This window comes from Cnephaeus nilssonii, assembly GCF_951640355.1.
Source record: "Cnephaeus nilssonii genome assembly, chromosome: 19".
In the NCBI taxonomy this organism is placed as follows: Eukaryota; Metazoa; Chordata; class Mammalia; order Chiroptera; family Vespertilionidae; genus Cnephaeus; species Cnephaeus nilssonii.
The window spans coordinates 36,992,895-37,006,296 of NC_137090.1; the positions used below are offsets into that span (position 1 = coordinate 36,992,895).

The 13,402-nt window shown below is 43.6% G+C and overlaps 1 protein-coding gene across 2 annotated transcripts in view; it reads right to left on the reverse strand.

The window, feature by feature from the left end:
• Positions 1-13,390, reverse strand: part of ZZEF1 (zinc finger ZZ-type and EF-hand domain containing 1) — a 108,391-nt gene extending 95,001 nt beyond the window's left edge. For both annotated transcript variants that reach the window (XM_079799071.1, XM_079799070.1), the window contains exon 1: positions 12,914-13,390. In XM_079799071.1, coding sequence (XP_079655197.1) covers positions 12,914-13,267 — 354 coding nt within the window. In that variant the 5' untranslated portion in view covers positions 13,268-13,390. The remainder of the gene's footprint in view (positions 1-12,913) is intronic.
• Positions 13,391-13,402: the final 12 nt, after the last annotated feature.

Sequence of the window (13,402 nt, forward strand, 5' to 3'; positions counted from 1 at the left end):
TAGAAGTTACCTTTAATGACTTGGTTAAGATAATGTCTGCCAGGTTTCTGCATTTTAAAGTAGCTGTTTTGGGGGGTTCATTTGAGATCTTGTTCTCTGGCATATGTTGTCATTTTAGCTCAAATAAACTCTTAAAAACCTCATAGAACAAGCTTGCAAACAGCAGACTACCCACCCCTTGTCTGGCCTATGAACCTGAGTCAGGCTCCTTAGGGGCACCTGCATCCATCTTTTTTTCCATCAGAAACCAGGGGTGAGGCCACATAGGTGTCCTGCATGTGTGTAGGTTGCAATGAACTCCTCGGATGGTGGAGGGGCAATACCACAGTGGAGCAGAGTGGCTCTGTTTGTTCTACTGAGAAGAGCGCAGGGTACCTTTAGTCCCCCACTTTTTTTTTTTAATATACTAGAGGCCCGATGCATGAAGATTTGTACAAGAATAGGCCTTCCTTCCCCTGGCTGCTGGCACCGGCTTCCCTCCGGCACCCAGGACCCGGGCCTTCGCTCTGGCCACCACCTTCTGCCTTCGCTCCAGCTGGAGCCACCTTCTGCCTTCGCTCTGGCCCTGCTGCCCTCCTGTAGCTCCCTCCACCCCCCGCCCCCCCCCAATAGCAGGCGTCCCGCCCCACCCCGGCTGCTCCACATGTCAATTAGCATATTCCCTCCTTATTGGCTGTGGGCGCCGCCATCTTTGTCACAGAGTGACAGTCAATTTGCATATTCTGTCTTTATTAGATAGGATCTTTATTGATTTCAGAGAGGAAGGGAGAAGGGAGAGAGAGATAGAAACATCAATGATAAGAGAAAATCATTGATTGGCTGCCTCCTGCATGTCCCCTACTGGGGATCAAGCCCACAACCTGGGCATGTGCCCTTGACGAAAATTGAACCTGAGACCCTTCAGTCACAGGTTGATGCTCTACCCACTGAGCCAAACCAGCTAGGTCAGTCCCCCACTTTTAAATGAGTAGACAGCCCAGGACCACTAGACATTTGAGGAAAGGATTAATATGAAACAGAAAAAACAACCTGGAGAAAAGAAAGGACTATTCAATGAGAATAAAAAGACTATCATTAATAGCTTCAGAGAAATATTTTAAAAGATATTTTTAATGGAAGCTTTTCTGAGGTTTAATACAGTGAGTTTTAGTATATTCTGTGTAGCCACTAATAAAAAAGGATATTACAACCATGAAATAACAGAATACTAGTATTAAAAACAGGCTATTCAGAAAAATTGTAAAGCTCTTAAAAATTAAAATATCAAGGCAAAATAAAAATATTAACAGATTTTGGAAGACAATCCTTATTAGGCTGGAAGACAGAGTTAACTAAAGTGCCCCCAAAGTAGAGTAAAAAGACAAAATGATGGAAACTGGAAAAGAAAAGAAGAAAAATCAGTCTAGGACACCCAACATCCAAATAATGAGCTCCAGAAAAAGGGTACACAGAAAATAGAGAGGAGGAAATCACAACTGTTATGTTTCAAGATAATTTCCCCATACTGACAGATAAAGAGTTCTGAGACTAGCCCTAACCAGTTTTGCTCAGTGGATAGAGCATCAGCCTGTGGACTGAAAGGTCCCAGGTTCGATTCTGGTCAAGGGCATATACCTTGGTTGTGGGTACATCCCCAGTAGGGGGTGTGCAGGAGGCAACTGATGGATGTTTCTCTCTCATGGATGTTTCTAACTCTCTATTCCTCTCCCTTCCTCTCTGTGAAAAATCAATAAAATATATATTTTTAAAAAATGAGTTCTGAGACTAAAGAGGCTGAATACCCTGCACAATGGATAACAGCACATCATAATGAAATTTCATAACACTGAGAGGAAAGAGAAGTCCCTACCTTGAAGAGAAGATGCAGTTCCAAGTAAAAGGCTAAGAATCAGAATGGGACTGATTCAGCAGTTACACTGGAAGCCAGAAGGCAAGGGGAGCAGGACCTTCAACATTTTCAGGTACTCTCTTAACCCAGAAGTCAGACTCAGCGCAATACCATTAACTGTGAAAGAGGAGAATAAAAACATCCCTACACAAAAAAGAACTACTTAACACTCCCTTACTCAGAAAGCTACTAGAGGATGTGGCCACTTGAAGGAATACACCAAGAAAGAGGAAGAATGGGATCCGACCAAGAGAAAATGAATCCCCAGATAATGGAGATTCTAAGATGATACCTGCACAGAAGACCTAGAGAATACCAAGTTTACTAGTAGATTGAAGCAGATCAGAAGGCACTGAGAAACAGACTTTGAGAACATGAACTGATAGAATACCGATGTAACTGAACATATTTAATGTTTGTGTGAGAAGAGATTTAGACAGAAAATCTGGGATTAAATTAATGATAAAAGACAAAAATATTAAGTAAAAGAAAAGTACCAATTTAATGGTTAACTCCAAAGAAAATAAGATGTGCAATAAAGGAAAAGTAATCATGAAATACTACATGGCCAAGCTATGAATAAAATTTATATAATAATGAAAATATCAAGAGTGATCTAAAAAAATTGAAACAAGGGAGGACAAGAGATGTGCAGGTATAGACAAGGACAGGAAGGTGAAAGACAACTAAAGTCTCATATTTTACAGTGGGAATAAAATGGATAGAACCTAAACCTAAAAACTCATAAAGAATATAAACACAGTCAGACTAAGAGGAAATCTGGATTAGAGTATGATGTCAGATTTACTGCTTACTTTGAGATCTCAATTCCTCTTTCCACCCAACCTTTCTTCATAGCTTATCGTGAGGATCCAAAGGCTTAGCAAAGAAGACTATGCCTAGTAAACCGCAAAGAGCTGTTACAATCTAGATAGAAGGCCGTTATTGCTCTGTAGAGAAGAGATGAAGAGTGAGCTGGCTGATTGCAGATTTATATCCATTTGCCTTGGTCTGAGGACAGCATGAGACAGGGCACAGGCCATTCCTATGGAACCTCCTTGACCACTACTGAGATCAAGACTATGGCACATACATGAGAATGTGCCAAAATCATCACAGACCAGAACTGTGTGCCCAGACCAGCAGAATGCAATGCAGTGGGCATAGGCTGCACGCTAGTTCAACTTGGGAGAAACACGCTCCCTCAGAAGTCCAAAGACCTGGATCTGGTCCCAGTTCTGCTACTTATTGACTGAGAGGACCACTATCCATTTAAGGCCTAGTTCACTCATCTGTATGACGGTCTCACATCCCATGTCTAAGTGAAATAGTAAAAGGACTCTCACATAGAAGGAGTAAACAATCTAGTGTAAAACAAAAATAGAGAAAAATAACACTACTAACAGCAACATTTATTGAGCATTAAGCATGTGCCCGGCACTGTTCTAGGTGCTTCACATGAACTAATTCATAATCCTCACATCAACTAGGTAAGGCAGATAGTATTATTATGTTAGTTTTATAGGTGAGGCAACTGAAACACGAAGTGGTCATGTAAGTCAATCAAGGTCACATGGCTTGAGGGTGGAACGAGGATTTGTCCACAAGCAGGCTGGCTCCAGGGCCCAATTCTCAAGCTCGGTCTAAAGAACAGTAGAATAGGTAGACTTATAAAGCAGCAAACTTGCTGATACCATTAACAGGCTAACTACAGGTGTCCAGGATATTACAAAAGGGAATCCCTTTATGGGGGAAGGGAGGGAGACAGGTTGCATGCAATGGTTACTAAGGTCCCAGCCAACTCAGACTCTAGACTTAGGTGCCAAGCAAGTATCATCCCCCCAATTTACCATGTTCTCTCTCACCTAAAAAGGTACAGCACATGCTGTACCTTTCTTCCTTTGCCTGTAAAATTCTTCCAGCCCCCCCCCACCCCCCGGCAGCCTGGTCACCCCACGCAGCCTGCTGTTCAGTCGTTTAGTCGTCCCTCACTAACCCCCCTGCCGGCCTGGTCGTAGGCAGCCATCTTGTGAAGGCATGAGGGTTAATTTGCATATTATATCTTTATTATATAGGATTTGAGAGAGAAAGAAAGAAGGAGGGAGAGTGAAAGACAGAGACACATAGAGAGAGACATTGATTTTTGTTGTTCCACTTATCTATGCATTCACTGGTTGATTCTTGTATGTTTGCTAACCACGATCGAACCCACAACCTTGGTATATAGGGATGATGCTCTAACCAAGCATTTAATTCTACTATTAAATGCTTCTCTGTGGTCCTTTTTTTTAAACATTGTTTTAGCTTATTTGTTTGTTTGCTTATTTATTTATTTATTTTTAAATATATTTTTATTGATTTCAGAGAGGAAGGGGAGGTAGAGAGAGATAGAAACATCAATGAGGAGAATCATTGATTGGATGTCTCCTGCTCGCCCCCTACTGGGGATCGAGCCTGCAACCCAGGCATGTGCCCTTGACTGGAATCGAACCCAGGACTCTTCAATCTGCAGGCCAACGCTCTATCCACTGAGCCAAACCAGCTAGGGCTAATTATTTATTTACTAGAAGCCCAGTGCACAAAAATCATACACGGGGGGTGGGGAGGTCCCCTCAGCCCAGCCTGTACCCTCTCCAATCCGGGACCCCTCGGGGGATGTCCAACTGCCGGTTTCTTAAACTGGCAGTCGGACATCCCTCTCACAATCCTGGACCACTGGCTCCTAATCGCTCACCTGCCTGCCTGCCTGGTAGCCCCTAACTGCCCCCCTGCTGGCCTGATCGCCCCTAACTGCCCCTGCTGCCGGCCAGGTCGCCCCCAACAGCTCCCTCCCTACCAGCCTGGTCGCTCCTAACTGCCCGCTCCCCCCGCCGGCCTGGTCACCCCCAACTGCCCCCTCTGCCAGCCTGGTTGCCCTTAAATGCCGCCCCCCGCCGGCCTAGTTGCTCTTCACTGCCCCCCCTGCCAGCCTAATCGCCAACTGCCCACCCCTGACGGCCTGGTCGCCCCCAACTGCACCCCCCCCCCCGCCGGCCTAGTCGCCTCTAACTGTCCCCTCTGCTGGGCTGGTCACCTCTTACTGCTCCCCCTGCCGGCCTGGTCACCCCCAACTGCCTCCCCTGCTGTCCTGGTTGCCACCAAATGCCGCCCCTGCCGGCCTGGTTGCCCCTCACAGCCCCCCCCCACCCCCCGGCAGCCTGGTCACCCCACGCAGCCTGCTGTTCAGTCGTTTAGTCGTCCCTCACTAACCCCCCTGCCGGCCTGGTCGTAGGCAGCCATCTTGTGAAGGCATGAGGGTTAATTTGCATATTATATCTTTATTATATAGGATTTGAGAGAGAAAGAAAGAAGGAGGGAGAGTGAAAGACAGAGACACATAGAGAGAGACATTGATTTTTGTTGTTCCACTTATCTATGCATTCACTGGTTGATTCTTGTATGTTTGCTAACCACGATCGAACCCACAACCTTGGTATATAGGGATGATGCTCTAACCAACTGAGCTATTCGGCCAGGGCTTCTCTATAGTTCTTGAAAGTGGAAAGGGCTTAGGATGGACAAAAGGGAAGAGAAAGAGAACAAAGAACAAAATTCCCACATGTATGGGAAGCAGTGAATGGACCTAGATGCTTAAAGAGTACTGGGAGATAAGAGTGGGAAGACTTAAATGCCTAAATGTTAGACTAACATTTGACACTGAAGTTTCTAAAGCAAGACAGAACATGATGAAGTGGCATTTTGAAATCAGGAAAAGGCAAAAGAGAGACATGACCTTTCCTCCACAGCCCTCTTGGATCATGAATTGCTCCACAAGAAGCCAATACCATCCTCCTCCTCACAGCAAAGCACTCAGAGCCAAAATCACCCAAGATCTTTCTCTTCTAAAGTGCCGCATCACCCTTAATGGCCACCACTCACTGAAGACTCCTGTGTCCTGGAGTACCACAGGCTATGGCTAGGGGGGCCTCACAGCCTCACTGCAGAACAGACCAGACAGTGTGCTCTAAGTGCCAAGTGACCTGCACAGAAGAGAAACAAAAAGCCGAAAGGGTGGGGCTGGAAACACCATTATACAGGAGCCATCTGAACTGTGCCAGAAGAAAGGCTTGGTCCTGGTCAGGTGACAGTACCAAGACAGGGAATCTTGACGAACTGAGAAAAGCAAGGTCCACACACAGGACAAGGAAGGTATCCCACTGGCAAGAGCATAGGACTTGGGCAGGAGACAGAGATAGATGAGGTCAGACAGGGGAACAGGCCAGGCTGTGGGCTCCCCCTCATTCAGAGGATCCCTCAGGAAGTGGGGAGCCCCCGTGGGCTGCGAGCTGAGGATAAGCAATGCTTGTAGCCTGCTTCATCTTTATGGTGCATACACACGTCTCTCACACTCTGTGTCTTGAAGGGGTAGAGAATTACAACTGTATTATATTTGCATGGTTCTGGGGCTCAGAGCCATTTTAAATTAGTTGATTAATACTTCCAACAATGTAACACCAAAATAGTATTGTTACCTTAATCAATAAAGAAATTTTAAAAGAAGAAATAAAGTGCAATCTAAAAAAAAAAAAAAAGGGTATTGTTCTCCAAATTTCCTCTAAACCCAATAGTGACTAAGAGCCTTTTAAAATTTTCACTAATATTTAACTGTTTCCTCCAACATCAAGAAATATCATATATATATATATATATATATATATATATATATATATATATATATAATTGATTTCAGAGAGGAAGGGAGAGGGAGAGAGAGAAACATCAATGATGAGATAGAATCATTGACTGACTGCCTCCTACACACCCCACACTGGGGATCAAGTGCCCTGGCATGTGCCCTGACCCGGAATCAAACTGTGACCTCCTGGTTCATAGGTTGATGCTCAACCACTGGGCTATACAGCCGGCCTCTTTTGTGTTGTTGTTATTGTTAATCCTCACCCGAGAATATTTTTTCCATTGATTTTTAGAGAGAGTGAAAGGGAGGGGGAGGGAGAAGGAGAGAGAGAGAGAAAGAGACAGGGAGAAGGAGGGGGAGAGAAAGGGGAAGAAGGGGGGAGAGAGGGAGGGGGAGAGGAAGAGGAAGAAGAGAGGGAGGGAAGAGGAGAGGAAGAGGAAGAAGCAGGGGGAGAGAGGAAGAGAGGGAGAGAGGAAGGGGGGGGGGGAGAGAGAGAGAGAGAGGAGAGAGACACATCGATTGGTTGCCTCCTGCACACCCCCTGACTGGGGCGGGGGACTGAACCTGCAACCCATCCGTTTGTGGGCTGACACTCCAACCACTGAGTGACACCGGCCAGGGCAAGAAATGTCTTATTATTAAAAGGTTACAGATTGAATATAAAATACAAGTTTGGGAGAATGAAGACTGCACCATATTCAATCTCTTAAATGAAACTGAGGACACTATGGGTGGAAACACTTAGTGCTGGCTATACACCAGGACTGTGCTAAGACAATAAATAAATGAATAAAAATGGCCCTTCCATCAGGGTTTACAATCCAATGAATTTCACAAAGTAGGCACCAAAACTAATATGACAAATTAATAAAATAAGACCTATTCATATTAAATTCCTACCTTAAAGCCATCTGCTATCAGCCTGTGTTGAGCACTTTTTTCTGCTCTATAGTATACGTGATTTTCTGGAAGCATATAATATTAAGAACACAAATATCTAATCTCTAATCTCTGATGTCAAATAAGAATTTAATTTTAACTCTATTTCTCTTCTACATAGGAGTCAATTAAATATTGCTTCCTGTGAGCAAACAGTATTTCTCCATGGACCACACCCACCATGAGAAAAGAAAGGTGTGTAGTACTATAAAATGATAACATTTCAGACTCCGGGCTATAGAGCAACTCCTTTAGGACACCACCTTAAGCAATTATGGTCAGAAACGTGAAGGCAAGACAGCTGTGTGGACATGGAGAGCAATGCAAATTAGTAGCCAAAAAAACAAACAAACAACAAACCAATATTTAAACGTTGGAAACTTTTAGCTATTATAATAGTAAATAATGTACACCAATGATAACCTGCTCTATGGTGCTAGCTCTCATAAATTGAATGAAGAGAAATAATTCATCATTTTAGTTGCTGCTATAAAGATATTGTATTAGTTCACAAAAATCCTTAAACTTTTATTAGAATATCACAATACATTTTCAGAAGCTTACATGTGGAATTAACTAAGACAGAAATGTATACTTAATCAAGTCAAAAGACAGACTTGTTTTTAAAGCAGAGACTCAAATGCATGGCTAATATTTACTTATTTTTATATTACTAATATAATAATCTCTTACTTATAGAGAGGACAACCAACCACAGTGAGATGATCCCAATCACTAGGTATTATTATTATTATTAATTTTAATCCTCGCTAGAAGCTATGATTTATTGCTTTTAGAAAGAGAGGAAGGGCGGAAGAAAGAGAGGGAGGGAGAAACATCAATATCGGTTGCCTCCCCTATGCACCCTGACCAGGAATTGAACCTGCAACCTAACTATATGCCCTGACTGGGAATCAAACCCACAACCTTTTAGTGTACGGAAACGACGCTCCAACAGGCTGAGCCACCCGGCCAGGGCCCAATCATTAGGTGTCTAAACTTTGGCTAAGCCTTCACTTTGAGTCAGAACCACTCTCTTCAAATAACCAGTGCTAACCAGTGAGAGTCATGAAATTGTAGTGACAACCCAGGCCCCAACTCTCCCACCCAAATCTGCCATAATCGCCTCCTAACTGATCTGCTTGGGTCCATTCTGACCCCATTCTGGTTCTCCCACAAGGCACCCACAACTAGCATGGCACTTTATTTAAAACTCCCCTGTTTCCAAACTCCTATTTAACAGAGGATGCAAAGAACTCCCACCATCTGGTACCTGCCTACTTCTCTAACCTTGTTCTCCTCCTGTTGCATTCTATGATCTAGCCACATGAATAAAAAACTGCTAATTATAACCCAATATCTATTTTCTTCCTCAGTAATTAAATTCTGAGTTTTAGCTGAATATGTGGGAAAGGAATAAGGATCTTTCCCAGCCTCCCTTGCAGCTATGTGGCTGGATTTGGGTCAATGGGATATGAGCCATGCCCTCAAGAGAGGAAGTGTGGCCCTTTCTTTCCTTTTCCTGCTGGTTGGAATGTGAAGGAGTCATTTGGATCACTAGGTAGAAAGTGTCTGTGGAGGAAGACAGCATAACAAGATGGACAGAGCAGGGTCCCTGATAGCTGTGAAACTGCCAAACCTGGGCTGCCTACCTGGACTTTTACATAAAAAGCTTCTTTACTGTTTAAACCACTGTTGCACTGGGTTTTCTGTCCCTTGAAGCAGTTTTACCTAACCCTAATATATTATACCATTCTCCCATATTCTCCATTCTCTGGACTCTGGAGTCATGCATGTGATTCCCTCTGCCTGAACACTGCTAACACCTTCTGCACCCTGTCTGCTTTCATCCTTCAAATCTGAGCTGAAATGTTACTACTCTCTTAGGTACTAGTTAAATCTTCCTTGACTCCCTAGATGAGGTTAAATACTCGTGCTATTTTTCCCTTACACCTTCCCTTGGATAATACTCACCATGCCTATAATTGCTGGGTTAATGTGAATCTCTTTCAGTATTACAAACTCTTTTTAAGAGCAAGTATCTGCTTTGCACACTGTCATCCAAGTGTTTGGCACAGTATATGCCCAACAAATATTCATTATTCATTCAATAAACAAATGAATAATGTCATAGCCCTTGCATAATTTCTGGACCACACCTTGAGTACTTCCTTGCCTTACATTACAGGACTCCTGTAAACTTCACCTGTAGTTCTATTCCTGTCTAACAATATAACAATGTAAACACTATTTCTCTACTTTCTCTTTTGGACAATTCTGAAATGTGTCAACTCCTTCAACAGATCCACACAGCTCTTTCTTGCACAGCTTCATTTTCTTATAATGTACCTAGGACTACAGTGGAAAGTATTATGGATATTCTTGGAATTTAAAAAAAAAAAAGGAACAGCAATTTTGAGAAAGAAGAACAAAGTTGAAAGTATCATGCTATCTGATGTCAAACTACATTACAAGGTTTAGTAATCAAAACATCCTGGTACTAGCATACAAACAGACACATAGATTAATAGAACAAAGTAGAGAGCTCAGACAAGGGAAACAAAAGAAAAAATAAACAAATGGGACTACATCAAACTAAAAAGTTTTCACACAATAAAGGAAACCAGCAACAAAACAAAAAGACAACCTACTGAATGGGAGAAGATATTCAACAATGATATATCTGATAAGGAAATATGTATATTATATATATATATATATATATATATATATATATATATATATATATATCCAAAATTTATAAAGAACTCCTACAACTCAACACCAAAACAAACAACCCCATTAAGAAATGGGCAGAGGACCTGAATAGACACTTCTCCAAAGAGAATATACAAGTGGCCAATAGACATATGGAAAGATGCTCAATGTCACTAATCATCAGAGAAATGCAAATTAAAACCACAATGAGGTATCTCTTCACACCTGTCAGAATGGCTACCATCAATAAATCAACAAATAACAAGTGTTGGCAAAGATGTGGAGAAAAGGGAACCCTTGTGCACTGTTGGTGGGAATGCAGATTGATGCAGCCACTGTGGGAAACAGTACAGAGGTTCCTCAAAAAATTAAAAATGAGCCCTAGCCAGTTTGGCTCAGTGGATAGAGTGTCAGCCTACAGACTGAAGGGTCCCAGGTTCGATTCCGGTCAAGGGCACATGCCTGGGTTGCAGGCTCAATCCCCAGTAGGGGGCGTGCAGGAGGCAGCTGATCAATGATTCTCATCATTGATGTCTCTCTTTCTCCCTCTCCCTTCTTCTCTGAAATTAATAAAAAATACATATTTTAAGAAAAAAAAGAAAAAAGAAAAGAGAAATGAAACTGCCTTATGATCCAGCAATTGCACTTTGGGATACATATCCAAAGAAATCCAAAACACTAATTGGAAGGAATATATGCAACCCTATGTTCAACTGCAGCATTATTTATAATAGCCAAGATATGGGAGCAACCCAAGTGCCCTTCAATAGACTAGTCACGCAGTGGTCGGCAAACTCATTAGTCAACAGAGCCAGATATCAACAGTACAACGATTGAAATTTCTTTTGAGAGCCAAATTTTTTAAACTTAAACTTCTTCTAACACCACTTCTTCAAAATAGACTCGCCCAGGCCGTGGTATTTTGTGGAAGAGCCACACTCAAGGGGCCAAAGAGCCGCATGTGGCTCGCGAGCCGCAGTTTGCCGACAATGGGACTAGTGGATAAAAAAGCTGTGATACTATATACAATGAAATATTACTTGACTGTAAAAAAGAATGAAATCTTACCATTTGTGACAGTGTGGATGTACCTGGAGGTATTATACTAAGTGAAATAAGAGAAAGACAGACACCATATAATATCACTTATCTGTGAAACCTAAAGAACAGAATAAATGAACAAACAAAACTGAAACAGACTTACAGATAGAGAACAGACAGGTTGCCAGAGGGAAGGTGGGTTGGGGGACTGAGTGAAAAAGGTGAAGAGATTAAGAAGTACAAATTGGTAGTTACAGAATAGTCATTGGTAGTTACAGAACAGCATAGGAATATAGTCAGTAACATTGTAATAATTATGTATGGTGCCAGGAGGATACTTGAAATATCAAAACACTTTGTAAAATAGCTGTACACCTGAAACTAACACAATATAACATTGAATGTAACCTGTAATTGAAAAAACAAAAGAAAGAAAACCCTCACTCACTAATATGACCAACATTTTCAAGAGTTGGGATGCCTTACAGGTTTTTTTTAAAGGAGAATATAAAAAAACATACAAACCATATTATCTGAATCTGGCCAGGTACAGGAAAACATTCTTAAAATATTTTACAAGCCTTCTGGATCACTTTTTTATGGCATCACTTTTTTATGGCTTTACAAGTAGCTGTCAATTTACTGCTTTATGTACTCACACTTACTTCAATGACGATCCTACATGGCTTATTTTCAAAAATTAAGCACCTTTTTGTTATAACTATGTGGAGTTAAATAAAATAGAGTCCCAAGAAGGAGGTAGGGGAGATAAGACCAACGAAAATCAAGAGATATGAGTGACAGTCTCAGTTTTGCCAATGATTTCCTGGGTGACCCTGGGTCAGTTCTCTTTTAGTAACAATCCAAGTTCTCTTCTTAACTCTAAAATGAAGTGTTCAGTACACATAATTCCTTAGATCCTTTCCAAGGAAAATATTTTGTTGCCATATCGACTTGCTGTTAATAATTTAATAGAGGTGACATTGGTAATTATGCCAAAAACTATAATTACAAGTATTCACGGGAAATCTGGTATTTGCCTATACGTTTTAGGCTCAGTGAAGGTTTAAATTAGTCAAAAATATGGTTTTTCAAAGATCTAAAACCAAATGTGTACTTGGAAATGCTAGTTTTTGCCTGATGAGGATGGCTTTTAGAACGTGTTTTTCCAAGTATGTTATTCTCCTCCCACATTTGTTAGGCGCCCACACTGGATTCAAAAGGTGCTCAGTAAAAACCCCCTGGCCAATAAAACAATGGTTTTCACTGGCACTCCCTTGATTACTACACCTCCCTTCCCTTAAGCTATTCTGGAGCCTGATAAGAAAGATCCAGAGAGCAGCGGATCCAGCGTCCCGCAACTGCACAAATGTCTGCATTACAACAAAATGCAAAGGACATCTGGTCTTGTTCAGTTTTTCAGAGCAAGATCTAGTCTAGGCTTTCCACGTTTCTATGAAAAGTTAAAGCAATTTGTAGCCGCCTCTGGTCGCGAACAGACTGAAAGCACCCCATCCAAGTCCCGGCACCCCCCTGCTTCCATTCTCGGACGCTGTGGGTTCTACCTGGCCTCTCCAAAGCCACCGCCCACCTCTTCTCGCCCTAGGGGGCGACCGCCTTCCCCGCGCCCCGCAGTCCCAGGCAGCCCTGACCTCCTCGAACTGCTCGCCCGAGCAGCCGGCGCCGCGAGCCTCCAGCAGTTCCCGGAACTGCTCCAGGGTGACGGACTCCTCGCCGCGGCCCAGCCGCTCCTCCAGCCAGCGCAGCAGCGCGCCGTGGTGCCTGGACACCAGGGACTCGCAGGGCGGCGAGGGCCGCAGGGCAGCCGCCGCCTCTCGCAGCCGGGCCGGCTCCAGCAGCGCCGGGGCCGGCGGCAGCGCCGGGGCAGCAGGGCCTGGGCCGGGGGCCATGCCGGGGTCCGTGGCCCAGTCCTGGTGCGGGCCCCAGCCCTCGCCCCCGGCGGCTGCCGCTTCGTCTTCACTGCTGTGACTCGGAGCGTTCCCCATGGGGTCTCCGTCTCGGGCACCCGGCTCTGTCGCCGCCGCCGCCGCCTCCCCGCCTCGACCTGTCAACCTCAGACAGTACCCGGCGGGCGGGGACGGGGAGGGGACGACGGCGGCAGCGGTGGCTTCCGGCTTCCT